Source organism: Sphaerulina musiva (assembly GCF_000320565.1).
Source record: "Sphaerulina musiva SO2202 unplaced genomic scaffold SEPMUscaffold_6, whole genome shotgun sequence".
In the NCBI taxonomy this organism is placed as follows: domain Eukaryota; kingdom Fungi; phylum Ascomycota; class Dothideomycetes; order Mycosphaerellales; family Mycosphaerellaceae; genus Sphaerulina; species Sphaerulina musiva.
Genome location: NW_016017388.1, coordinates 1381518 through 1406480, shown reverse-complemented (window position 1 = coordinate 1406480; position 24963 = coordinate 1381518). Strand labels below are relative to the sequence as shown.

The window sequence follows — 24963 nt, the reverse complement described above, 5'->3', positions numbered from 1 at the left end:
AAGGTATGTAGCTTCAGCTTAGCCCAGAAACGTATTAGGGGGCTAGGTAGGTAGGCACACCAAGTTTTGTTTCGTTTCAATGTTTTGTTTGTTTTTTGGGCAAGTGAGTACCTACCTACGGTAAGTCGTATATACCTACCTACCTACCTACATATAGTCAAGGCTACCTTAGGTACACAAAGAGAGAAAAAGAAGCGTTGGATTTAGTACAACCCTAAAGGCGGGCGGTTTGGAAAACACCTATGCAAAAAGATGCACCAAATCATGACGATGGGGATTTCAAATGTGTTTTCTACAAGTGCAATGGTATTGGTACATAATTCTTTGGGTATCAACGGAGATTACCTAGGTACCTTATGATATATACAATTAAAGAGGTTCGTACATGCCTCGCTAGAACGATCAAAACAAAGCAGTCATCGTGGGTATATACTATATACATCTATCACTCGACCCAGGTACCATGTGCGGAGGGGCTTTTCGCCCTCGCAGGCCCTATCCCGCTCTCCCCGCCGGCGAATCTGGTGCTTCCTGCTATGTAGCCAGATGATTTCTTCTGCTTCCTTCTTCGCTTTCCAGGACTACTGGTATGAGCAACGTGGTCGCTCGTCTGCCTCGTATATTCTGGCGAATCCCCTGGACTTCGATCCTCGTCCTCCCACTCGTCGTGGTCATTTCTGCTTGGTGAGGAAGGAGTTTCGACGTTGATCTCCACCTCAGCCTCTTCCTGCTCCTCACACGGGCCAGGTCCTCCATTATCCCTATGATATTGAGTATCAGCTGGTGCGGTATTCGACCGCCACAGCTTACGCCTGAATAAGCTAACTGGACTGAGACTGCCAGGCGAGTTAGGTGGAGATTCCCAGCCCGAGAGAGCTGTGGTGGACTTGTTGAGTAATTGCTGCATGAGTGGCATTTCAAGACCGCCATTGCTAGATCTGCCAAAAAGGACGAGCACCAAACACATGAGCAACAAAGTGGACTGCACGATGCCTACGCGCTTTTGCCAGACGAGTTCATCAGCCACCATTGTCAATCGTGAGCTCAACGCGAGCATCTCACGCTGATATGTTTCACGCTGGCCTTCGAGCTCAATCACGGTGCTTTGCCACAGCTGGTCGTACGCTTGACGAAACCCTTGTAGCTCGACCATCACAGTCTCGTTGAGCTGAGTGAGAAACCTGCTGGTCGTGGAGACTTGTCGTTTTTCGACCTTGCTAAACGCCTCGCGAAGAATGCGGGATTGTTCCTCAATGTATTGTAAACTCAGTGTGCTGTTGCTTTCGAGCTGCTGCAGTCGTTTATGGACCGATTTGAAGAAGGATTCCTGTGTTGAGGGCTGCGGAGGAGGTGGCGAGCTTGAGGATGAGGCGGCAGTGCGGGTCGAGTTGGTCATACCCGATGCTGTCTGATTAGCGTTGATTGAAGTGTTGACGGAAGCAGCTGCGATTATGGTAGAGGAGCTGCTACTATTAATTCCTGTTACAGATTGCGGTGTCTCTTCATGATGGGTCGAACTCGCTGCTGGTTGAACACTCGATTCACCCACTACTTCAGTGGACGTGCTTTCCATTGTGGTCGAAATAGAGCTGACGGCGGAGCTAGAATTGGACACGATACTTGTTGATGCACTCGTGTCAGTAACTGGACCCTGTGTAACCGCCGATGCCGCGCGAGAAGCCGCAGCACTTGAGCTTGCTGCGACGTCTGAGGTTGCTGGTAGATCGCAGGTCATGTTCGCGTTCGCGGGCTCGTACAGACCCACTTGCATTGGTGAACTGTCATTGCTATAATCCACAGTCTTAGGGCTTTCCGCTGCAGCAGCCCTGCTGGGCTCAATAGTTTCTGTAGGCGACATAGGATCAGAAGTCGGCACTTCCTCTATGGTGTTCGCGTCTGCACTGGCGGCCTCTCGCTCGACTTCCACCACAGGTGGCACGGCTTGCTCAGTCGCTTTCGATGTCTCATCTGTGAGTTCTGCGGGCTCTTGGTAGATAGGGGGAGTAGCCAAAGCTTCTGCTTCGAGCGCCACGTCATCAATTTCTCCGCTCGCAAGCTCTTCCTGGTGCCTGTAGTCCTCCATCATCGTGATTCCGTGCACTCGGAGCAAGCTGACTGGACAGTAGTACTCTGAGCCATAGTGCGTCAAGAACTCAATGCGCAGATATCTCGCCCAGATTTGTGGATTCTCCACCAAGAATGCCTGTATCTCACGCGTGTTACGTGCTTCGAAAGTGCCAAGATCCCTCCACTTCTCCATCTTGACAGGGTAGCGATCAGAGACAGACAATTTGAAGTGCCTGAAGCCCGAACTGAAGAACTCGTAGTTGGCTAGCACCACCGTATCAATCTGGATGTCATTGCACAACTCCACAATAAAAAACTTGTTCTCAGCCGAGCACTTGTTCAGCATATAGCTGTCCTTGCTCTCGATCAATACTGAAGTCACAGACTTTGCTTCCTTATTAGACTTCAAAACCGTTGCAGCACAATCAAAAGATGCATAGTTGGTTCGCTCTTTACAGGTCTTGCCAGCATCCTTGGAGCGTAGCGAAGTCGGGTTGTCTGACGGGGCGGTCTCTGTCGCGGAATTGGTCCTGTCAGGCATCCGAGGCTGCGATGCAGCGCCGAAACCTGCAAAGTCAATGTCGATCTCCTGGTCGTCACCAAGAGTATCAAGAACATTGTTGACTGGACGTGGCCGCGGAGGACCATTGTTCTGAGATCGACCCACGTCTTCAGGGTTCTGGCCACTCTTTGCCAAATTCTGTCTCTTCCAGTCTTCAAAAGACAAGAAGTTGGCATTATCCAATGCCGAGTCGACCTCTTCTTCGATGGATGGGGCTGGAGCAGCTGGACTATCGGTTACTGGTGATGCTGCAGGAATGCTCGAGCTTTGAGTAGAAACCTGCTCACGGGCTGATCCGCCGTGCTCTGCGATGGCGATGGTGCTTCCATTTGCAACAGTGTAGGTCACAATGACCACCTGAGGCTGTTGGTCTGAGGTAATGGTAGTCGCGAAGGCCCCAGTATTGTCTGTCACATCTGGCAAAGCGCTCTGCGTAGCACTGGAGGACGCACGGTCGGTTCTCAGGCACTGTTGCGCCAGTGTGTGGGTGATGAAGTTCACCGTCCGGCTAGGACATGTTCCCGTACTGTTCAACGACAAGAGGCCTACGCTGGTCCATACCGGCGCGCTGCTTGTGACAGAGGGTGTCTGTGTCGTCCTCGATGTCGAGTATGTATCATCATGGGGAATGGATTGAGCGCTGCCGGAAACCGCAGAGAGCCACAAGAAGACGACAGCATTGCGCAGCATACTAAGCATGATGTCTCCACATTGTTGTCTTTGCGCTCCAGTCCATAGATGTCGCAGATGCGAGAGGGACGACCGGCCGCTGGTGGTGGTATGGCCCTGGTCGCGTGAGCAGTCTTGAGAACACTTTGCAAAGTCACACGTTGAAAGGAACCAGGTCAAAATGGCTGTGGCGCGCAAGCCAATGCTCGCGTGGCGTGCGAATGTGGTGAGCCACGGGAATCTGATGGTGTACCACAGCAAGTCGTGTATGGCGCAGATGTATGATGGACATGTGGCGGATGGGCACAATTTCTACGTTCGTCCTGTTTACAGTCATTCAGGTAAAAGTACATAACACGAAGGTAGGGGGTGTTGGTGTCGGATGCGATGTTTGGAAGTCTCCGCGATTCAAGGTTGCCCTTGCGGCAAAAACATGCGCCAAGGCCCTCGAGCGGACCTCAGTCCGCTGAACGACTGGGAGACTCGAGACGCATTAATTACCTTTTGTAGCGACGACGGACATGTGAACATCCAGCGTGCAGCGCATTATCATCATCATCATGGCTGTGGTCTTCTCCGCTCGAGCTCGCATGCTCTGGGGCCACGCGCCTCGCGTCAGGTCGGCGGCAGCATTCAGGCGCACTCTCGCTACTGTGGCCGACCTTCCAGCACAGTACGCCCTCCCAAATGATATTCGACGCCGCTGAACACGGCTCTGACCATGACACAGGGAGTCTGTACCTGTTGATGTAGTCGTGATAGGAGGTGGCCATGCGGGATGCGAGGCCTCAGCAGCTGCTGCCCGAACAGGCGCCCGGACGACTCTCGTTACGCCGTCGTATGACAACCTGGGCGTATGCAGTTGCAATCCCTCTTTTGGTGGGATTGGGAAAGGGACCATGTTGCGCGAGATTGATGCCTTGGATGGCTTGGTTGGACGCATCACAGACCAGGCCGGCGTGCAGTTCAAAGTGCTTAATAGAAAGAAGGGACCAGCAGTATGGGGGCCTCGAGCACAGATTGATCGTGCACTATACAGGAAGCATATGAGAGCAGAGATGACACAATACCCTGGACTGACGGTCAAGGAGGGTAAAGTGGCAGACATCATCGTGGACCGATCACCCGAGGCGGCAGCAGAAGGCAGGCATGGAAAGATAACCGGTGTGCGACTGGAGTCTGGCGAGGTCATCACTACGAAGAATGTGGTGATCACAACGGGGACATTCTTGGGCGGCGAGATACACATTGGACTAGAAGTCTACCCCTCTGGTCGCATGGGCGAAGCGGCGACATTTGGGTTATCAAAATCGTTGAAAGATGCAGGCTTTCAGATGGGGAGACTGAAGACGGGAACACCTCCGAGACTTGATAAAAGATCTATCGACTTCTCCAAGCTGGAAGTTCAGCCAGGTGATCAGTCGCCAATGCCATTCTCTTACCTCAATGAACGTGTAGCAGTGGACGAGCAACTCGACTGTTGGAGCACATACACAAATCCACAATCGCACGACATCATCAGACAGAACCTCGACAAGAGTATCCATATTCGCGAGAGCGTCAAGGGTCCGCGATATTGTCCGTCGCTGGAAAGCAAAGTGTTGCGCTTTACGACTAAGACCCGACATCTAATCTGGTTGGAGCCCGAAGGATTCGACAACGATGTGATTTATCCAAATGGAGTGAGCATGACGGTTCCCGCTGAAGCACAAGAAGCCATGCTCAAGACTGTGGTCGGACTGGAGAATGTCAAAATGCTTCAGCCTGGCTATGGAGTCGAGTACGATTACGTTGATCCTCGCAGTCTGCGAAGTACTCTCGAGACCAAAGCCATTGGGGGGCTCTTCCTTGCGGGTCAGATCAACGGTACCACAGGATATGAAGAAGCTGCCGGTCAGGGCATTGTGGCTGGCATCAATGCAGGGAACGCTGCTGTGGGTCGCCTCCCTTTCACCATGTCACGTGCAGACGGCTACATCGGTATCATGATCGATGACCTTGTGACCAAAGGTGTGAGCGAACCATACCGGATGTTCACCAGTAGAAGCGAGTACCGAATGTCAGCTCGAGCTGATAACGCAGACCTGCGTCTAACAGCCAAGGGCCATGAAGCGGGCGTTGTTGGGCAAAGGCGATGGTCTTCCTTCAAAGATGAGCGAAGTCAAATGGACGAATTGCGTTCTTTGCTCCAGGAGAAAAAGTTCAGCGCGCAAACGTGGATACAGAACGGCTTTCCTGTGCGTATCGATACAACCAGACGATCCGCGTTCGACCTCCTCCGACACGGAACTATCACGATTGAAACACTTATCTCTCTAATCCCCGAGATTTCTCAGTATCCAGCACGAATACGTGATCGAGTCAACATCGAGGGCATGTACGCACCCTACATCTTGCAACAAGAGAACCAAGCTGCTGCCTTCGCCAAAGATGAAAGCCTCTTGTTACCCCCGAATTTAGACTATCACGCAATTCACGGCTTGAGCTGGGAGGAGAAGAATATTCTGACAGAAACCAGGCCTGAGAGTATTGGTCAGGCCAGAAGGGTCGAGAATGTCACACCTGCTGGTGCACTGAGCCTTCTCGCTCACGTGCGGGGTACATGGAAACGAGAACAGAAAGCGAGAATGTTCAAGGAAGTCACTGAAAGTCAGCCACCTGGTCGAGAGGTTGAGACATTGGCATGAGTAATGCCACGACCATGGACAGGTCTTGCATACCTGTAGCTTTGGATGAAAAAGTGTATATTAAATGAACGCTTCACGATGTACAACAGAACAGGCTACACACCAGCTGAACCTATGAATCTCCGAACCAAGCACACAACTTGTTGTCTCATATTCTCCTTCCCCCTGACGTTCTCATGTCTCCTTACCATGGAATTACTATGGTAGGGTAGGTACCTACCTTACCTACCTACATGTACCTTACCACATCCCCTCCGCTTTACGAGGACAGGATCCACAATAATTTTGTTCGGGGCCCATCTTACCTACCTTACACATCACCTGACCGTACAGTCATGCACGTCAACTCGGTGACATAAACTAGCTTACCACTTAGTAGGGAATTGCAACTATTCGCCTAGGAAATGTATTTCCCTTTCCCCTTGCCTCGCCTTCGGGGAAAAAAAAAGAGCACGCTACGCATGGCATGATCTTCTCAACCTAGTGGACGCCTGATGAAGATGATGATGGTTGCATAGGTACCTACAGAAAGGTAAAGGGGAGACTTTTACTTTTATGTTGCGGACTTCCTGCCGAAGTGTGGAGGCGCCGGTCGGTGTGTTTTTTGTGATAACCACAGTGATGAGAGGGGAGAGGAGAGAGAGAGAGAAGGTCGGTCTGCTCGGTTGAATTTCGCGTGTGGAAAGTACCTTACTGGCCCTCATCGGATATTTTTGGGGATTTTGGTCAAGGCCTGAGAGGTGGGGTGGTTGCAGTAGGGGGAGGAGGGACAGATAAGCCTTGAATTCGACTCGAACACTAGTATCTCCATGCAATGAAGAGCACAGTCTCCCATCCTTGCATTCGCATTCTATCTGAAGCAGCCAGCCCTCTTCTGGGCTCATGTTTCGACAGGTCAGAAAGTACTACGCCCTCGTATCCGTTTCCCGAAGTGACACCAGACGCCGTAAGCCAGGGATCGGAATGCATCACCTACACTTAGTCATTGCTAGAGCAGCCTCGACAGCCACAGCTAACACATTCGATTTCCTGATCCTCCTTCAACTGAGCGCGTGGCACTCTGCAGATACAAGTGCTGTTGAAATTGGTCTCCTTCGTCTGGATACATCGCAGACAGCACAATTTCTCGTAGCCCTGCTTCTTCCACTTCGCGATCAGGTTGGCATCGGCGTAGCCGTTCTTCAGCAGCCAATCGTAAAGCTGCTTCGATATGGCTTCCTTCTCGTAATAGAGGTCATAGATATACCTCGAGCCTGGGGGAAAAGGCTAATTCAGTATGTGAAGATGGACGAGCCACAGCGAGCGTGAGGTCAAATTGGGACAATGACTCACCTGTGTGACCCACGAGCGGACGCGAACGAAGCCAATGGGATGAGTAGTAGTTGAACGACCTGCAGTGCATGCCGGGCTAGGATGGAGGGGAACACTACGTACGCTGATGGGTGATTTGAAAGACCGGCCAGAGCATCTCGTGCTTCTTCTTGCCTTCGTGGCTGGCGTTCTCGGCGTCTTTCATCTTGTTCTGAAACTCGAGCAACGTGTCTTCAATGTCCTCGAAGCCATCAGGCGGTGGCTTGCGGTTCTTAGCGGTCCGTATGGCAGGCATCGTGGCGATATGTGTGCTTGAAGTTTCTGCTGCCACGAATAGCGTGCGCTCAGAAGACGCGGCAATGCCGAAAACGGATAGTGATGATATGATCCGCGAGGTACTCTCCTATGAGCTTGGTCTCGTTGTTTGTGAGGGAGTTATCGCGCGTGAATATGGAAGTCGAGCAGAGGTGATGGCACAAGGTGCTAGACTGAGTAAGCTGGAGGTAGACTCCGGGCATCGAACTGGCTCGAGCTAGTGGCGGCTGGGCCCGTGCAGAGCGCGCTTTGACTAAATACGCAAACACGCGCACTCGAGCTTTACAACCTGACCAACGCCCTAAACTCATCATCAACATCATCCGCCATGGCTGACACGGACACACGGCGTGACTATCGCGACGAGCGCGGTGGCAGAGACAGGGGATACGGAGGTGGTGGTGGCAGAGGATACAACCCAAAGCGCAAGCGCAGAGGTGAGAATCTCCTGAGCTTCTCAATGATGACTGCGCAGATCGCAATGCTGAACGCGTAGCTGACTGTGATCCGCAGACGATGATGATTACGATTCGGGCTTCCGTAACCAGCGTCCGCGCCATCAGGAGCCACCGCCTGGCACCAGAATCAGAAAAGGGCTACTTGAGATTGGAGAGGATTTGCTACGGCTCCCACACGAGTGCGCTGCAAATGTCGCGAAGCTCGCCGCCGAGAACTACGACGATGAATACGTCAAGGACACGTTCCGTATTGCTTCGCTGAAGCTGGTCCAGGAGCAGCCATTCAAGATCCCTTTCATTGCTGCAGTGGTTCTCTACGCAAACCGAGAGAAGGCAGAGATGGCCGAGGACGTCATCCAACATGCTGCGCAAGAGTTACAGGCAGCCATGGACGCCGGCCGGTTGAGGGATGTGAAGCTGCTGCTACGCTTCCTCGCTTGTCTCGGGCCTCTCTTTGAACAAGATGGAATCGTGTCGATACTGGATGAGCTCTTCGATAAGGCGGCCGACCTACAGACGGCATCGACAGAAGATGCAGTCGGCATTGAGCTGTGCAAGATAATCTTGCTCACCATCCCATATCTGCTTGCAGCTTCTGCGGATGCTTCGCTGCCCCAGAAAGTTGCCGAGCTGCTTGAAAAGACAGAGATCATTGCTTCTACAGCGCATACTCTAGAGGCGCTTGTGGATCCATACCCACAACAAGAAGGGCAGGAGAAGGCCATGGTATGTCCGAGCGTGGTGTCCTTGCTGCAGACGCAGCTGAGCGAAGAAGCCAACAACGGCTGGAAGCTGCTCTGCATTCCCAGAGTCTACGATTCCAGCTACAAGCCTGCAGTTGCCAAGGTCGACAATGGCGAAGAGGACAATGAAACAAACGGAGATGGGGATGAGCAATCCAAAGAAGCCGTCATGCACAGCTTCCCGTCAGTGACAGTGCCAGTGGCTATCAGCGCCGGATCTAAGATACTATTACCCGAGGTGTTTTTCTCGCTATTCGCCAACCAGGAGATCGAGTCAGTGCCCAGTACTACTAACATCGCATCCTCGCTCTTGCGCGACGCAATCGTCGATACCGTGAACATTCTCGACTTCAACCGCAACGCTGTGGCCAAGTTTCTCAACGAGATCGACTGCTATTGGGCTAAGGACACATTCGTTAAACGCTCGACCACGTTCGATAAGCTGCGAGACCTGCCAGAAGGCAGACCAACCTGGAAGCCCGAGGATGTCATGATTGACGCTATCTTTTCACAGATCTTCCAGCTGCCCACCCCGGAACACCGGCTTGTATACTACCACTCCCTGATCACAGAGTCCTGCAAGATCTCGCCCGGGGCGATCGCTCCTACTCTAGGACGTGCGATCCGCTTCCTCTTCCGCAATATTGATTTGATGGACATGGAATTGTCTTACCGTTTCATGGACTGGTTTGCTCACCATCTTAGCAATTTTGAGTTCCGCTGGAAGTGGACTGAATGGTAAGTTCATCACAAAGTCAATTGCGTGTTTCAGAAGCCGGGCTCGAAGTCAACTGACATCAAACAACTAGGGTACCGGATGTGGAGCTTCCTAATCTTGATCCCAAGAAGGCATTCATCAACGGCGTTCTGGACAAGGAGATCCGCCTATCATTTGCAAAACGTATCCGTGCCACTCTTCCGGAGCCTTATCACAAACTCATCCCCATCAGCAAGGAGAAGGACATACCAGACTTCAAATATGCCGAGGATCGGACTCCGTTTGCCAAGGAAGGACGGGAAGTGTTAGCGTTGCTGAAGAAGAAAGCCTCAGAGGAAGAAGTTCAGAAAGTCCTCGATTCAGTTCACGAGCAGGCGGCTGCCATGGGCTTCACAGATCCCCTGGTCGCTTCGACTGACATTTACATGACGTCTATCCTCAGTGTTGGATCCAAGTCGTTGTCGCACGTGCTATCCACCATTGATCGGTGCAAAGACCGTCTGCTGAATATCGCTCAAGGATCCGAGGCCGCGAGACGACAGGTCGTCGGTTCCGTAGTCGACTTCTGGTCGGATCATCCAGGTACTGCTGTCAATATCGTCGACAAGCTATTGAACTACACCATCATCACTCCGATGAGCGTGATCTCTTGGGCGCTCGTGGATCGCATGGATCGCGGCCGGGCACTCGCGAGCAGTCAAATCTATGAAATGGTGAGTATTACCATGTTCAAGGTGACGAATCGTGTGAGGCAGGTTCTCCGAGACAGGAACAATTTGAAGTTAGACTTCGCCAGTCGGAAGCAGATCGATGAGGCGCTCCCGAACGAGCGACAAGCCATGCGAGACTTGTTTGCTGCTATCGAGGATGCGGTTGTGGCTGTGTCCGAGGGGGCTCAGGATGAGATGATTGAACGTTACGATGGCGACAGCGCTGAGCAGCAGCTCATTCAGCTTTGGGGCAGCCGCTGGGCTCGAGTATGGAGAAGGAAGGCCGCCGTAGAGGAAGCCATCGTTGGTGAGGCAGTGATTGGTCCACTCGAGGAGCCAGTGGCGGCAGAGCAGCAGCCAGAGCAGCTGGAGGACTTTGATCAAGTGTCATAGGAGTACTCTGGTTTTATCCTATTCGATCAGCAGGAGTACTCTGATTTTGTCCTATTCGATCAGCAGGAGTACTCTGATATTGTCCTATTCGATCAGCAGTCAGACGAGTACAGTACATGAGTTCTTTCTTATGCGAGCATGGCAAGCACTGCCTCGTGACTGGCAAATGGGCTTGAGATCGGTGGAGGTATACCTAGGTAACCAAGCAACATACATCATGTGCCACACTACCTCCTCCTTACTGTTCTTTTATATCGTGCAAATACTCTCTCCTCTTCTTGAGATATCATCACCGTCTGGCCGAGAGCGCGCGGAAAAGAGAAAAAGTCCCCCATTACATACGGTAGGTAGGTACATATGTTCATCTAGGTACCTTACCTTTCACGTATACAGCAACAGATAAATAAATATCCAAGTAACTACATTAATATACCTACTCTTTTGGGTCCTTCTTTCTTATATTCCATAGTCGTAAGGAGGAATTAGTTGTTCAAATTTCGGTGTGCTTGATAGGAAATTTTGAGACAGAGGGAGAGAGAGAGTGTGTGTGTGTGTGTGTGTTACTCCTCGCATGCAGTCTTTCCAGGTTCTTTTTGGTAAGGCGGTATTGTTCCAAGTTTCCCACTATTAATCTGTATGCTACCTACCTGGTACCTACCTTACCTGGCAGAATATCATTCTTGGGTCGTGAGTTGTTGGTCTCTCTTTTCATGTCTCATGACATACCTGGTAGGCAGTGATATGTCTTGTTGGAGAATGCGATTATAGGCTTATGCCATGAGATTCAAAGATAGGTACATTACCTGAGGTATGTATGTAGGTATGTAGGTATGTACCTATCTAAGGGAGCTACTAGCTGCTGAACTTTCCTCGGACGTCTCGCTGACACGTGTAGCCCCCATCGGACATTCCGTCCAGTTCTGATACGAGGAATCCCCAATGGGGAACTGCGTTGCTTGTTCTTGTTCTTGTTGTTGTTGATGATGACCCAATGCAGTGGGAAAACCAGGACACTGCAACGCCAAAGTGCGACCTAGAGAAAAAAGAAAGTTGCATGTATACGGAATAACCCACTCTACCACCACGACACATACCACTTTGTATGCACCAGCCTTGGTTTAGTGCTCACCTCATTGGTCTCACTACTACCTACCCCCCCTGGGGCCATGGTCATCAAGGAGCCAGCAGCAGCAGGAGTCAGTCACTGGTGCGAGGATGCATGAAGAGTTGCCACATCGAGGTACCAGTCCGCTGCGAATGAAGCAGCGTCGCAGCTTGGTCCGGAAGGAGGGCAGGCCAAGTTGTCGCCCCTGAAAGCGCGTGATAGCTGTTTGTGTACCTGTTGGCTGGGTTGGCTTCCAGGTTACCCCGAGCATTGAATTTCTGTCATGCTCGAGGATGGAAATGGCACGCATGTACATTATCGTCTCTCTCCCCGGAAAGGTCAATGCACGAGACGAAGAAGCGCTCAATATAGGCCTTGCATGATGAAAGACACATTGCACAAGTGCCAGGAGTACCTCGCACCGTGCTGGATGATTGTTGTTGTCCGTACAAATGGGAAGTGCTCGGCTGGGACTCCCCATAAAAGTCGCATGCGCGGGTTTGTCGGTGAATGGGCATCGATTGCCAGGCCGGTTCTCCGGAAGCCTGGTAGTCTTGTAGATGTAGATGGATGATTGCTACGGATTGTTATCGCTGTCTCTCCGCCGGGTCAGCTGTGGTATATTGAAATGCCGCTGTTGCGCCTCCTGCGCATGTACAGCCAGGCCCAGTAGTAGAAGTCAGTTGAATTCCAGCACAGAAGCTCGGTCCGACGAGCTGCTGACAGTGCTGAGCACATATGCTACACAGGTAGACAGTCATCAAGTCTGACAAGAACACCACCACCTCTCCAGGACCCAGGTCGGCCACTCGCCGGTGATTTAAATATCCTTGACGAAAATCATCGCAGCCGACATGAGACCACGATGACTACCCAGCCAAGGTTATGAGCCTGTGCAATTCAAGCACTGCTACTGCGAGATATGCTCGAGATCGCTCAACCTTCACGTAGGCAGAGTCGTCAGTTGCGGACTTCACTTCGTCAAGCCTCCTTGGAGAGCTTTGTGGTATACATTGCGAATGGCGCAGCAGTCCATAGTCAGCAGCAAATGGGTAGGTACCTACCTCATCACCTGAGGTGTGCTGCTCTGCGCCCTGCGAGAGGACTGCGTGCCAAGGTGACGTCGACGACTTGATTGTGAGCGATCCGGCCAATGATGCGCTGCGTAGCAGATTTGTTACCGCCGAGAGCAACTCCTGCTAGGTAACAACTCCTGCCCACGCCGGCGTGGCAAGTCGAAGCGCGCGCCAGGAGGGTCTCCTGAGCGATAGTGTCATAAAATGATCAAGGGAGCTTTTTTTTTCGGTGGGTGTGCATACGCTGATTATGGTGCCCGGTCCGCTTGCATCATACCGTGATATGATGGCGCTGTTATTAGGGGTGTGCAATTGTATGTCCAGATGGAGCGCCAGAGTCCTGATCAGTGATGACTACTACAGTACCTATTCACCCACAAGGAGCAGGGGGGAGGGGAGCATTTTCCAGCTGGGCCACCCGACTGGTAGCAGAACTCCAGCCTCCAGCTCACACCCACGCCTTCCAGGGACGCCCTGCCAGCCTTGCTAGCATGGTCTCGGGGTGTCGAGCCTGGCGCTTTAGCGGCTGTACGAGTCGTGCCTGTGTGGCCCATGCTGCTGAGTTGGTAAATTGGAACTGCCGCGGCGGAAAGACCCTTCACCACTGAAGGGGGGGGGGGGGGCGGTTCTGCAGACAGCTGCTAGGTGGTCTCTTTGGGAATACTCGATGGGGTAGTGCGGGAAGGGGGAGGGGCGAGGGGGGAAGGGCTTGGACTCGAAGCCCATGGCGTTCGTGGTGAAAGTGCCTGCGCCAGCGCGAAGGATGATTATTATTGATCGCGACAGGGTCTTCGTGTTGTGACAGTTGTCTTGTCGTGGGAAACTCTGCCCCCACAAACCATCCACAAGGGAGTGTGACCAGCACAACGCATCCCATTATTCCATGCCGGCGATCCCAACCTCGCTTGTGGCACACCTCACGTGTTCAATAATGACATAGTCTAGGAGGTACTACACTCTAGACTTCCGGCGGTGGGGCGAGGCCGAGAGGGAACACGTGTATGCATGTACAGTAGGTATCGCAGCAATACGAGCGGTGCTGTTGGTGGTCACTTCAACGTGAAAAAAGGAACAGACAGGCGCCCAGATGATGTCCTGCACACTGCTCGTCTTGGTAAATGCGATTAGGATGCCATTATCATTATTGAGTTCTACAAGCAGAGAGCAACAAGCATTCGGTCCTCGAGCCTATAAGCCATGTGTTCCTCAACTCTAATCACTCTGGTTGTAAAGTCTGTTCCGTTGCGCTTGGTGGAAAAAGACTTTGTCGACGCCAAACGTTCTTAAGGCCCCCTTCGGCGTTTCGACCGTTAGGTAGTGTCTCGAAAGGGGATCCTAATCAGATTTTTCCGTGAAAGCGTCACTACGATCTAAGTTCAAGCACACAAGATACAACCACTCGCTGGAAAGGTTCTTTCATACTGTGACATTGACAACCCAAAGATTTCTCTTGAAACACTCGTGACGTCTTGACCGTGTTGCCCAGAAGTTCTCAGCACGATATACTACGTCCTTAAGTGACAGAACCCACATGAGCCCTTCCCGTCGATCGTCGTCGGGTGCCCGGCATGCTCTTGTCTTGACACATCGGTTCATCACCTAACAGACTTCCTGTGAGACCAATGCCTACCAGATGCACCCGGTCACTCGTAGAGGCGACACCGCCATCACATACGTTATATCGCAAAACGCTCTTACGCACAGATTAATGGAGTCACAGAGGCTATAGTGCATGAGCTATTGCATGCAGAATTCCCTCAGGGACGTCAAGACGGGCCGGCGTCAGATCGAGTCTGCGCGTCGGCGCATGTGACCGGCAACTATCAACCGTGTCCGCTGATATGATATCGTAGGCCGTTATTGCGCGGGAGGCGAGAGGCGTCGGTGCCACTCAAAAACCATCGCGAGCATGAGCACGCCACTCGAAAATGAGCACATCGTACTTGGTGTTGCTGTGTTATGAAAGCTGTGCATGCTCCAATGTAAACGCGCGACGCTGCAAGAGTGCAAGTTTGCAGTGTTCGTGGACTGGTGACAACGTCTTAAAGTCAAATCTCGTTGGATTTAGGATTCTGTCATGAAGGTCCAGCTGTGTCGTTCGCACGTAAAGCAACTGTTGATGTTTCGGATGGTTGTGCTTTGAAGTCTGTTCGGATGTGAACGAACCTACACAATAAGGTCAAGCTCAAAGTAGCACAATCCGTGTCCATGTCGTGATCGACCAACCATTGCAATTATTCTGGTTTTGATATACCAAGCCAGCCTGGTGATGGACCAGACATCCCGTAAGGTATCTAGCTGATGTCGGAAGATATTGCCGTGTCATCACCACCTGTCTGGGCAGTGGGTACAAGAAAGCAGTGTGACAGATCTCGATTGCGCTGTAGGCACTACTGGGAGGTGCTGTAGGCGTCGTTACCCTGTGGTAGAGTGGTTGGAGCCCCGTGCACGCAGCTAAAACGTATGCCCGCCGCGAGCGACAGGCCGACGCAAGCGTGAGCAAATATTCCATGGGCGACATTGCAAAAATTTGTGCCTCTCCTTTCCTTGCTTGTCAGTACATGTGCAATAATCAGTGATGCGAATGAAGACAGCAGCCGTTCCCACACGCAGACGCCGGATATAGCAGCGCGTCAGGGCAGGCGTGTGTGAGGCGTGAGATGGCTACGGTATCCTGGTAGTAAGTATTTGGGACCTTGAATTGATCGGCGGCATCTGCCGCGATTTGTCTCGATCGTGCTGGTTCGTATAGTGCAGGGGCGCTGCGCGGTAGTGCTGTGGAGCGTGCGCATGATGCTGACGACCAGCAAATGTCGTTGCAGGAGGAGCCACATTCTTCATTGCTGTTATGTTGTATACATGCACACCGATGAGGGTGCTTGGCCTGATGAGCTTGTTGATGCAGTGAGGGACGAGACCGCGGTCGGCAGCTGCATTTGAGTTTGCGTCGGCCCAAGACGCGCTTGCTGTAAGCCAATTCTGGAGAGAGTGTAAAGCCAATCTGTGACAGCGCGGCAGTCGACTGGGGATGAGCTCAGACCGACCTGGTAGCTGGTGTGGAGCCTGCATGGATAATGACATGGGGGACGTCGTGCGGCCGCTTGCAGCGCAGCGCTCATCATATCGCAGACGACCACGAGTCATGCTATCCCTTTGTCGGCCATCGCGAATTCCTACCGGTCGAGAAGTTGGGGGAAGGGGAAGGGAAATGCTCTTGCCTGCAGCGGCTACTCTCGCATCTGCGGCTAGGAAAACGACGCCGCTGCTCCTGTGAATGGCTCTCTCGAGGTCGGTGGGCGTTGCTGTCTGCGCTTGGCGCCGTACGCCAACATTGCTGTGACCCCGAGGCGTCCGGGCGGACATTGGCTATCCAGTCGCACACTGGCGGTAAGTGAGATGATTATGATAACGATGATGATAATGATAATGATGATGATAATGGTGATGATAATGGTGATGATAATGGTGATGATGATGATGGTGATGATGATGGCGACGATGGATGGTGCAGCAGCTCTCGGCCAGCGAGGCCGGCTTGTGAGAGGATTTGAGATTGTGCTGACGGTTCGGCCATGTCGGATCGGGCTAGTTGGGAACGTCGATATTCGACACGGGTCCTTGGGTGATCGACTGCCCGCACATTCGGGGGGGTTCGGTCGTAAGCGTGCATGCGGTATCAAACTCTGCTCGCTCGCTCGCTGCTGCTCTTTACCAGCGCCGCACGCGGAGCGTACCCCCTAGCTGTGGTGTGGTGGTGGCGGTGATGGTGGTGGTGGTGGAATGACGGCTCTCAGCCGATCAGTCGCACGCCGAGCAGCACAGCAGCAGCACTCACTCACTCACTCACTACCTGACTGGGGCCCCGGGCGCAGTCCTGCTCTGCATGCGCAGATGAGATGCTGCCGCTGCTACCTCCTACTACTGCTGCTGCTGCTGATAGCCTGCTCCGGCCTGCACTTCGCGCACGATTGGTCGTCGTTCGCCGAGCTGCAGCCGGCGTGCTGGGATGAGAGTGTGGTTTCGACCGTTTCGTAGCCGGGTCGTGCCTTCCGGATCTGCAGGGAGTGTAGCAATAATATGACCACTGACCGGACCAGCAGCTGGCAGCAGCAGCAGCAGCGCGACAAGAGGTGCGATTCGGACTGCGTTGGACTGGAGGTATGGAACTGCCTACGTGTGAGAACACGGGATGCGTTGCAGTGCCCGTTCCATAAGCCAGGTTGCTGTACGCATCCCTGCTGTATGGCGCCGTGCTTACTGGCGGCCGGCGCTGCTGGTGCGTCTCGCTGTGTGTCGTCCTATCACGTCCTGCCGCTTCACCACTGCTCTGCGTCGGCAGAGCGCAACCTCGTACCACGTTACTAAGGTAGTTCTGTTCTGTCCCATACCTACTGGCTGCAACGAGGCTTGCGGCGACGGCCATCAACGCGCGCTAGCCCGGCGCATGCAACTGCAGGTGGGCTCTGCTGCTGCTGCTCTGTCAGATGGCTGCGTCCCGTTCTCCAGCTTCTGCACCGCTCTGTGACTCTGTGAGCTGCCACCACTGCCTGCTATTGGTTCCGCACTGCCGCGGCACTTGTCGGCGAGGGCGCTGCTCCCTATGACTCTACATAGTGCAACCAGGACCCAGCACCGCTGCGATGTGCTGCTGGCTGCTGGCTGCTGCCGATGGGATGGCGGGCGCCGTGTACAGAGGCCAGTGGCCAGTGGCCAGTAGCAGACGGGCACCCGGCCCACGGGCAGACTGGCAGACGGGCAGACGGGCAGACTGGCAGCCTGTTGAAAGCAACAAGCAGGCCCTGGAGCCAGCGGTTCCCAGTGGAGAAGTGTAGCAGCCCAACTCAGCGCAGAACCAGGACCAGCACGCCGTCGCGAGACGTGCCTTGCCTGTCTGGCTGCAGCGACCAGGCATCTCAACCCGACCGCTGCATACATTGAACTCTATCGTATAAGTGTGAACTCTGTTGCTCTTATGCTTAACTGTGGGGAAGCCTCTGTGTCCTGCTGGCTGCGGTCCGCTTGTGGATAAGTCTCATCTCGTTGTATCGGTCGTCAAAAGGATGAGACTTTCACTTCTCGTTCGCTGTGCTGTGCCCATTCTCATCGTTGTCCCAGGTTGTTGATCTTCAATCGCCACTACTATCTGTCTGTCTCAGCATCCTCGCTCGCCCGCTCTCTGCTTTCCACCACCCCGCTGCCCTCGTCCCGCTCCACGGCGGCGCACGACGAGCTGCCTCAGTTGGCGCTGCTGCCGCCGCCGCCGCTGCTGCTGCTGATTCCTGCGCTGCCGCCGCCATTTTGGAGTCTGACATACGCCCGACCGCCCGCACCTACGCACGCACGCACGCACGCACACACACACGCCCGTCCACCCGCCAGCCCGCTTGCAACGCCGTCGCAGTCTCTGCCTGGCCTGGCTGGCAAGACGGCTCGACTCCGACACGACTTGTGCGCTGCTCTGAGCTTAACTACTACTAAGACCCGACTGCCACCAGCTTACCCCGTCCACTAATTGCACTCACTCCCAACCGTCGTGTCCCGGGAATTTTAATATTAAATTCGTGCTGTTCGAACCTTCGTCCTACAGCACTCCTCTGATCTTCAGTGCGCCATCAACCTTGCGTCTGGTTAACCTTCGGCATCTGCTCAGGTACAAAACATCTCCAAACCTACCTACCTACCATCTTCCTCACCAGGCTGATCACACTCCAGGCGGATTTTGCCTTCTGTTGCGCTGCGCTAGCAACTGCGACTGTCCGTCATCTACTACTCTTTCCTCCTCGACGATCACCGACTGCGTCCCGACTGCAGGCGCCAACAGCAACTAGCTCGACGACTGTACGTTGCACACCGCACCGCACCGCACCGCACCGCCCACCGCACACCGCACTCCTCATCCTCATGACTGACACCGCTCGTGATCTTGCCTTCTCCAGCTAACGTATTTACCAGATCTGTTGCGGCCATCCTCACTCTTGCACTCACATTGTGACTGCAGTATCCGCGAGCACGAGTATTCTTCTTTGCACGTCTGACCAAGACCCCCACTTGAAATTGGCATCGCGTGTGTCACCAATCAACTCCGACGCGTCGCGCAGCGGATCTCGCTGTGCTTCCAAGTCTCGACGAGGGCGGCTGCGGCACCCCCAGTCCAAGTGACCAGTACAATTTTGCAAACTCGCAGCGACAAACAAGCGTCCGACTCGCCATGAGCACCGGCGGAGCGGGACCATTGGTCCCTACCTTCCACGGCTTTGTGCACAATAGTATGGATGGTCTCGTCCTATTCGAGGCCTGTCTTTCTGGAAAGCTGCATCACGTCCCACGACGACCACATGACCGTGAAAGAAGCTCCCTCATCAAGAGCGGCAGCATCTTCATCTACGAGGAAAATGCCAGCGGTATCAAGAGGTGGACTGACGGCGTCGCGTGGAGCCCCAGTCGCATCCTCGGTAACTTTCTGATCTATCGCGAGCTCGAGAAGCCTTTCCCTCCTGGCGAGAAGAAACGTGCCATGAAGCGGAAGAGGACGAGCATGCCGGGTGAACCATACCCTCGACGGGACTCTGATGGGACTGAAGAACAGCAGCAGCTCAACACCCCGCTGACGCCCCCTACGCCTCCAAATGTGGGCGGTGAGGTGAAGCCGGAAATCGCATCAACCGACCAGGATAAAGAACTGGAGCGCAGTCTAATTGGGAGCTTAGTTGATAGCTACGGCTTCAGACCGGATGGACTGGTGAAGAAGACGATGAGCATTTCTGTGAATGGAATCTCTCATCACATGGTTTCCTACTACAAAGTGGACGATGTCAAGAACCAGCAGCTCCCTCGACCGCTGTCCGATCCACGTCTGCAGAACATTTCCGTGCGGCCCGAGCTGTACCTGAAGCAGAACTTCCGTGCGCCTGTCGAGGAGACCGAGCACTATGCAATTGACGGTCACATGAATGCGCACCCTCAGATGATGTACTCGTCGGTCAATGGGTACGGTGTTTCAGCAGGGCAGTATTTCGGTAGTCGCCAGTACCCTGGAATGTATGGTATGGGCACATCGACCGGTGCTGGGATGTTTGGCGGTGTGACTGGGACTTCGTGGGCCCCTCAGCAAGCATCGGCTCCGCCAATGCCATATGGTAATCAGTACGGAAGCCAAACATATGGCAGCTACTACAAAGGTCCCGAACAGACCCCAGGATCTGGCGTGAAGACGGAAAGTCAGCAGAGCACTACGCAAGGCATGCCATACGGAAACCAATACGCCCAATCCTACTCTGGCATGCAGAGGAACGGATCTCAATCTGCGCCAAGCGGCATCATGCAATCATCGTACCAGGCCCCTGGACAGCCAGCTTCCTCCGCCTACGGCAGCATGCCTCAGAGCAATGGGCGGTCTCCCTACGCTAACAGCCCTTCCACAAATGGACCGCCTCCACAGATGTACGGAAATCCGGCCTCTCAACCTTACGCAGTACGCTCACCCACGCAAAGCTATGGCGTCCAAAGCGCGCCTCAGAGTGCCATCAGCCAGTCTCCCCACCCGTCTGCTAAAAGCCCTCAATCTACTCATCCGGGCACGCCAGCCACCTCCATCGGAACAGATCCCAACAGCCAGATGCACAACCCATATCGCACCGCATCGTACCCTGCACCGCAGTCCACGCATTCAGGGAATGATATCAATGGACTGGGGATCAGTAGCACATCCAGCTATCCGCCGCCATCGCACAACGGGTCTGGGTACAGCTACGGGTCGTCGGCATCAAATGCACAAGTCGTGGGCCCCTATCCGTCGTAGACGGGCGGCGTTTCGGAAGACTGCCGCATATGGCAGCGCTACAAAAGAAGCTGTACCTGTGAATGTTTTTTAATCATGCGATGGGATCCTTGCGTTAGGAATCTTCTGTGTTCACTGTCGTGAATGTGCACGACTCGGGTGAATCAATGCTCTGCGAGGAGCATGCGTTTGCTTACACTGGCCTACGTGAGGGCGACCATCGTCCTGGAGTGAAAGACCGCATTTTGAAAGGCCGCTCACCCAAGTGGAGAATTCGGCCGCAAAAGCGATGAGAGATGAGACGTGTTCGGCGATCTGGATGTACATGGTCGATCGTCAATTGTAATTGTATTACTTATGGCTGCAGTTGGGGGGCCGGGTCTTGGGATTTGGGATTACGCTGGCAAGCCGGACTGCAGCGTTATGCTTTACTGCGGGCGGGTACGATAACCACGACCACGCTATTGCTATCAATGAATGCCTTGAGAGGCAGCTTTGGAGGAGGTTAATACCAGCTCAAAGAGCATGAAAATAATAGAAAGTCGACTTTGGCTTTCGATATACTTGATTCCGCTAGTGATTTGCCTTTTTCATCACTTTTGAACCCGCTATACCTATAGAGACGATCACAGCAAACCACGAGCCGATACCAGCTGTGATTAACGACTATGTGACAGGCCGTTTGGGAACTCAACTGTGACGTTTACAGGATGCTTTCGCTTAACTGCATAGGTGTCTGGAATGGTGGAACCCCAGGTGTCTATCAACGGGAGTCAAAAAAATACTCCAGTGATATACCCTGCTCTGCTCGTAGATCTGCCAAGGAAGTGTACGATCTGCGACAAACGTCGATAGGAATGAATATGCCGCGGAAGAGTCGGAGAAGGTCACTTAAATCAGGAAGATATGATCTCATTGTACGACGGACGACCAGCGACAACTACTTCTGTCCATAGGTACCTGTAGGTAGGAGGTAATAACAAGGTGCGCATAGAAGTAATTGGAATTGGCACGGCCGGTAGGTACAGTCGGGACTGCCACAATAAACTCGAGCTCGTGTCGATCGCCTCGTGACTAAGGTAGTACCTCCTAGCGACTAGGAGGTAGGAGGTAGGTCAGGTAAGGTACCTACAGTACCTTAGCACGGATACTGCGGGAATCGTTCCGCTATCAGGATCCCGGCCCGGTGAGGAGGTAAAATGATGTTGTCTTTTCCACGTGATGGCATCAAGACTTCGTCCTCCAGGACCGCCACGCACCTCAGGACATGGATTAGTCTATGATGGCAAAGCTGCTTCCTCGGAGACTCCATGTACTGGGCCTCCCACAGCATGTGAGAAGCTCTGCTGTCGCCCCGGCCTTTGCTACCTGCGCTCCCGGACCCTCATCTTTCCTATGGCCTCATCAGGGGCGCTCTCTCGGGTTCGTGAGCAGCGCGGCAGGAAGAACAGGAAGCAGCCCATCATCATCGCCTTTCCGCGCCAGGTATGTATTCAAACAGGCCGCCATTGGTCTCGTTCATCTAGTCTCCCTGGACTGAAAGCGCGACATAGCACCTCCGTCTCCGTCAAATGGCCACGTCCATATTCGCAGTCCTCGAAAGCCACGCAACCGCTTGACCGCCAAGAAGGCGTCGATCAGTCCAGTAGCGTAAGTTGTGCCCCTCGTTTGCATCCATAGTAGTCATGATGGTCGCATGACCCGGCCAGCGTCCTGGTCTCAGCACACGTATTCGAGATCAGCTTATTTGTCATGTTGGGTGGGAATTTCCAGCATCCGCGCTCTTCTCGACATCCGCAGTCCTGCCTGCTGTGGGACTAAGAACATAGGCATATCATGGCATTCAACTCGAGGCTGCAGCACCGCCTGCTCGCGCTTCGACGCCCGCATACAGCCGAGCTCAGGGACGTGGCGAAGTGCATGCTGGAACTTGTTCAACAAACGCGCTCTGGCTGCGTCAGGGGAAGGAATCGTGCGTACGGACCGAACTGCAATAGCCAGTTTTGGCCTGCCCACTCGAACGCTGAATGCCTCGAGTGTGCTCACCGCTGGTCTGCAATTGCTTCACGCCTGCGCTCAATGCAGCCGCAAACTACGTGCGAATTGCCGCTAATGCTCGACGACACATGCATGTGAATCCAATTGAGAACGGGCATTGGACTAATGCTACCAATTTGCAGAAGCCAGCGCAGCCTGCTGCTGCTACTCCCAAGCAGCCTATCACGAAAAGCTTCGAAGCTGCGAGAGAACGCACGCAAGCTGTGAGAGCCAAGGTCCGTTCCTCGCTGACGGGACTCACGCCACATGAAAATATCTACAACCTCCCGAACTTCCTCACGCTCACCAGACTGGTCGCTGCACCAGCCACAGCGTACTTGGTGCTGCACGACCAACACACGCTCGCGTTGGGTCTCTTCGCGTATGCTGGCATTACAGACCTGATCGACGGGTGGATGGCTCGAAAATGGAAGCTCCAGACCGTCGCAGGCAGCGTGATGGATCCTATGGCTGACAAGGCTCTGATGATCATTGTGACAGTCACGCTCGCGGTCAAAGGCGCCATACCACGTAAGGCAGCCGCGATGGCCCCACTTTGACGATTTCTAGCTTCGGCGGCAAATAACTGACTTTTGGCGGCACAGTCTACCTGGCGACATTAGTCCTTGGCAGAGATGCATCTCTTGCATTGGCAGCGCTGTATTATCGTTATGCATCTCTGCCTGCACCCAAGACCTTTCTTCGATATTGGGACTTTTCGCTGCCTTCTGCCGAGGTGCATCCCACGACCGTTTCGAAGTACAACACCTTTCTGCAGCTGATTCTCATTGGATCCACACTAGCACTTCCCGTTATCACCGCTGGTGGCCAGGGGACAGATCTTCTCCAGAGTTTCGGACTTAGCACCGGCCAGCTGCACAATGCCTTGACCTACTTTCAGTGGCTTGTGGCTGCAACCACAGCCTGGAGCGGCCTCAGCTACGCATACCTGAAAAACGCCGTCACGATTCTTGGTCCCAACGAGACACTGAAGGCGAAACAAGGCGCCCGTGGACGTGCTATCATCGGTTTGACATTTGGTAGCTGTGTTCTCGCTGCAGTCTGGTTAGCTACCACAGTAGACGCCCCAGTACAGCCAGAGTCGCCACGGCGCGAGAACTCCATTCCAGACGCTTAGGCAATAAAAACGACAGTTTGCAAAGAGATGTATCAGCTGTGTAGCGAACCAATACGGTCGAGCGACAAATTGTAACCTAACGCCCATTTTGAGGGCAAGTTTCGAAGATGCTTTATAGAAGACAGGTACCAGCTTCGCTTCGCCAGTTTCCGACGTCACGTTGCAGAGGGTCCTCTTCCCTGCATGTGTAGTACTTGACTTAAGGTTCCATTGATGGTGCCAGCACTGTGTAGGTAGGTAGGACCAGATGGTGCTGGCCCGTCTTCATCGCAACACATACCTCCTTACTCAATCTGGTTGTGGTATAGAAACCAAGAGAAGTCTCGGAAGAAACACAGCACTACCTCTCACCAGAGTTATGGAAAAACGAACTCGCATTGGGCTTGAAACACGAACCAAGCACAGGAATCGCACAGCACAGCACAGCATAGCCTAGCACAGCATATAATGCAATGTAGGTCGACGCATACCGACATCACTATATCCGATGCACAGGGAAGGCATCTATAGGCCACTAGAGTCTAGATGGCGTATTCTTTCTGGTCCGTTTCCCAACATCGTCCATCTACACGAACAAGTTAGATGTCAGGAAATTGGAATGTTTTCTTTGTTTTTTTCGCGCCAGGAGTCCCCAAAAACCAGAAAAAAAGATTGATGACGGTTTGACACATGATCCCATCCCATCCTGTTCCATCTCCCCTGGGATGTGAATCTGCATTATTATTTCTGGTCTAGTCTGGTCTGCTCAGCAGATCACATACTCAGCATACTGTACATCGATAATCCCTGCTCTTTCTCTGCTGTCAGCCTGTCTCTCGGAGGTATCCCTCTCTGTCTTATGCATGGCCAGTGTGCATGGGCCCTGCATACGCATGCGCCATGCGCAAGAGAGAAGAGAAAAGAGACAAGGAACATGGAACCTGGCAGATTCCGTCCCATTCCCACATGGCCACGGCGGGCGGCCATTCATTTTTCTTTTTATGATTATTTATTTTTGACTTGGGGAAGCCTTGGATTTTTTTATTTTACATGCCTTACCTTACTATACTGTACTGTACCTACCTATGTGAGGTCGCCGTCGTTCTCCGAGAAGCAAGGGAGGTCAGATCAGGTCATTTTTCTTTGTCTCGGGACAAGGCCAAATTCGAAGGGCGAAATCTTGTTGTTGGTTCATGGTACTGCAGGGACTTCCGGCTG

At 53.3% G+C, this 24963-nt stretch overlaps 8 protein-coding genes across 8 annotated transcripts; 4 read left to right on the top strand and 4 right to left on the bottom strand.

Moving 5' to 3' along the window:
* Positions 1–934: 934 nt before the first annotated feature.
* SEPMUDRAFT_87720 (Sad1_UNC-domain-containing protein) lies at positions 935–3654 on the bottom strand (the record flags this gene model as incomplete). The annotated part of the gene is made up of 3 exons (XM_016910452.1): positions 2693–3654; positions 1877–2614; positions 935–1408 (listed from the first exon to the last, which is right to left on the bottom strand). Coding segments are annotated over exons 1-3 (1848 nt in total), but the record flags the coding sequence as incomplete, so codon positions are not given.
* Positions 3655–3858: 204 nt separating this feature from the next.
* Positions 3859–6112, top strand: SEPMUDRAFT_87717 (glucose-inhibited division protein A subfamily; the record flags this gene model as incomplete). The annotated part of the gene is made up of 2 exons (XM_016910451.1): positions 3859–3971; positions 4029–6112. The coding sequence occupies 2 exons, from the start codon at positions 3859–3861 to the stop codon at positions 5983–5985; spliced, it is 2070 nt and encodes a 689-aa protein (XP_016760257.1). The 3' UTR covers positions 5986–6112.
* Positions 6113–6745: 633 nt separating this feature from the next.
* SEPMUDRAFT_149896 (cell cycle control protein cwf14) lies at positions 6746–7738 on the bottom strand. Its single transcript, XM_016905840.1, has 2 exons — positions 7420–7738; positions 6746–7238 (listed from the first exon to the last, which is right to left on the bottom strand). Exons 1-2 carry the CDS (start codon positions 7589–7591, stop codon positions 6964–6966), a joined length of 447 nt encoding a protein of 148 aa, XP_016760256.1. The 5' UTR covers positions 7592–7738; the 3' UTR covers positions 6746–6963.
* Positions 7739–7925: 187 nt separating this feature from the next.
* On the top strand, positions 7926–10856 carry SEPMUDRAFT_149895 (cap binding protein). Its single transcript, XM_016905839.1, has 3 exons — positions 7926–8048; positions 8125–9550; positions 9622–10856. Exons 1-3 carry the CDS (start codon positions 7940–7942, stop codon positions 10631–10633), a joined length of 2547 nt encoding a protein of 848 aa, XP_016760255.1. The 5' UTR covers positions 7926–7939; the 3' UTR covers positions 10634–10856.
* A 3795-nt stretch (positions 10857–14651) lies between these two features.
* Positions 14652–15676, bottom strand: SEPMUDRAFT_149894 (uncharacterized protein). The gene is made up of 2 exons (XM_016905838.1): positions 15041–15676; positions 14652–14980 (listed from the first exon to the last, which is right to left on the bottom strand). Exons 1-2 carry the CDS (start codon positions 15333–15335, stop codon positions 14772–14774), a joined length of 504 nt encoding a protein of 167 aa, XP_016760254.1. The 5' UTR covers positions 15336–15676; the 3' UTR covers positions 14652–14771.
* On the bottom strand, positions 15479–16177 carry SEPMUDRAFT_118077 (uncharacterized protein; the record flags this gene model as incomplete). The annotated part of the gene is made up of 1 exon (XM_016901400.1): positions 15479–16177. One exon carries the CDS (start codon positions 16175–16177, stop codon positions 15479–15481), a length of 699 nt encoding a protein of 232 aa, XP_016760253.1.
* Positions 16178–17928: 1751 nt separating this feature from the next.
* Positions 17929–21164, top strand: SEPMUDRAFT_149893 (uncharacterized protein). Its single transcript, XM_016905837.1, has 3 exons — positions 17929–18464; positions 18527–18652; positions 18767–21164. The coding sequence occupies exon 3, from the start codon at positions 19023–19025 to the stop codon at positions 20610–20612; it is 1590 nt and encodes a 529-aa protein (XP_016760252.1). The 5' UTR covers positions 17929–18464; positions 18527–18652; positions 18767–19022; the 3' UTR covers positions 20613–21164.
* A 696-nt stretch (positions 21165–21860) lies between these two features.
* On the top strand, positions 21861–23891 carry SEPMUDRAFT_149892 (CDP-OH_P_transf-domain-containing protein). Its single transcript, XM_016905836.1, has 4 exons — positions 21861–22076; positions 22145–22241; positions 22772–23159; positions 23234–23891. The coding sequence occupies exons 1-4, from the start codon at positions 21871–21873 to the stop codon at positions 23764–23766; spliced, it is 1224 nt and encodes a 407-aa protein (XP_016760251.1). The 5' UTR covers positions 21861–21870; the 3' UTR covers positions 23767–23891.
* Positions 23892–24963: the final 1072 nt, after the last annotated feature.

What these genes read in the sequence shown, in the direction of transcription:
- SEPMUDRAFT_149896 (XM_016905840.1), bottom strand. Translation starts at nt 7,591, where the DNA reads ATGCCTGCCATACGGACCGCTAAGAACCGCAAGCCACCGCCTGATGGC. An exon ending in CTTTCAAATCACCCATCAGC is followed by an intron (nt 7,239 to 7,419) that starts GTACGTAGTGTT and finishes CTTTTCCCCCAG; the next exon opens with GCTCGAGGTATATCTATGAC.
- SEPMUDRAFT_149895 (XM_016905839.1), top strand. Translation starts at nt 7,940, where the DNA reads ATGGCTGACACGGACACACGGCGTGACTATCGCGACGAGCGCGGTGGC. An exon ending in CCCAAAGCGCAAGCGCAGAG is followed by an intron (nt 8,049 to 8,124) that starts GTGAGAATCTCC and finishes TGTGATCCGCAG; the next exon opens with ACGATGATGATTACGATTCG. An exon ending in CGCTGGAAGTGGACTGAATG is followed by an intron (nt 9,551 to 9,621) that starts GTAAGTTCATCA and finishes TCAAACAACTAG; the next exon opens with GGTACCGGATGTGGAGCTTC.
- SEPMUDRAFT_149894 (XM_016905838.1), bottom strand. Translation starts at nt 15,335, where the DNA reads ATGTCGCCCATGGAATATTTGCTCACGCTTGCGTCGGCCTGTCGCTCG. An exon ending in AAACCAGAATAATTGCAATG is followed by an intron (nt 14,981 to 15,040) that starts GTTGGTCGATCA and finishes CTTATTGTGTAG; the next exon opens with GTTCGTTCACATCCGAACAG.
- SEPMUDRAFT_149893 (XM_016905837.1), top strand. Translation starts at nt 19,023, where the DNA reads ATGAGCACCGGCGGAGCGGGACCATTGGTCCCTACCTTCCACGGCTTT.
- SEPMUDRAFT_149892 (XM_016905836.1), top strand. Translation starts at nt 21,871, where the DNA reads ATGATGGCAAAGCTGCTTCCTCGGAGACTCCATGTACTGGGCCTCCCA. An exon ending in GCGTCGATCAGTCCAGTAGC is followed by an intron (nt 22,242 to 22,771) that starts GTAAGTTGTGCC and finishes ACCAATTTGCAG; the next exon opens with AAGCCAGCGCAGCCTGCTGC. An exon ending in GGTCAAAGGCGCCATACCAC is followed by an intron (nt 23,160 to 23,233) that starts GTAAGGCAGCCG and finishes TTGGCGGCACAG; the next exon opens with TCTACCTGGCGACATTAGTC.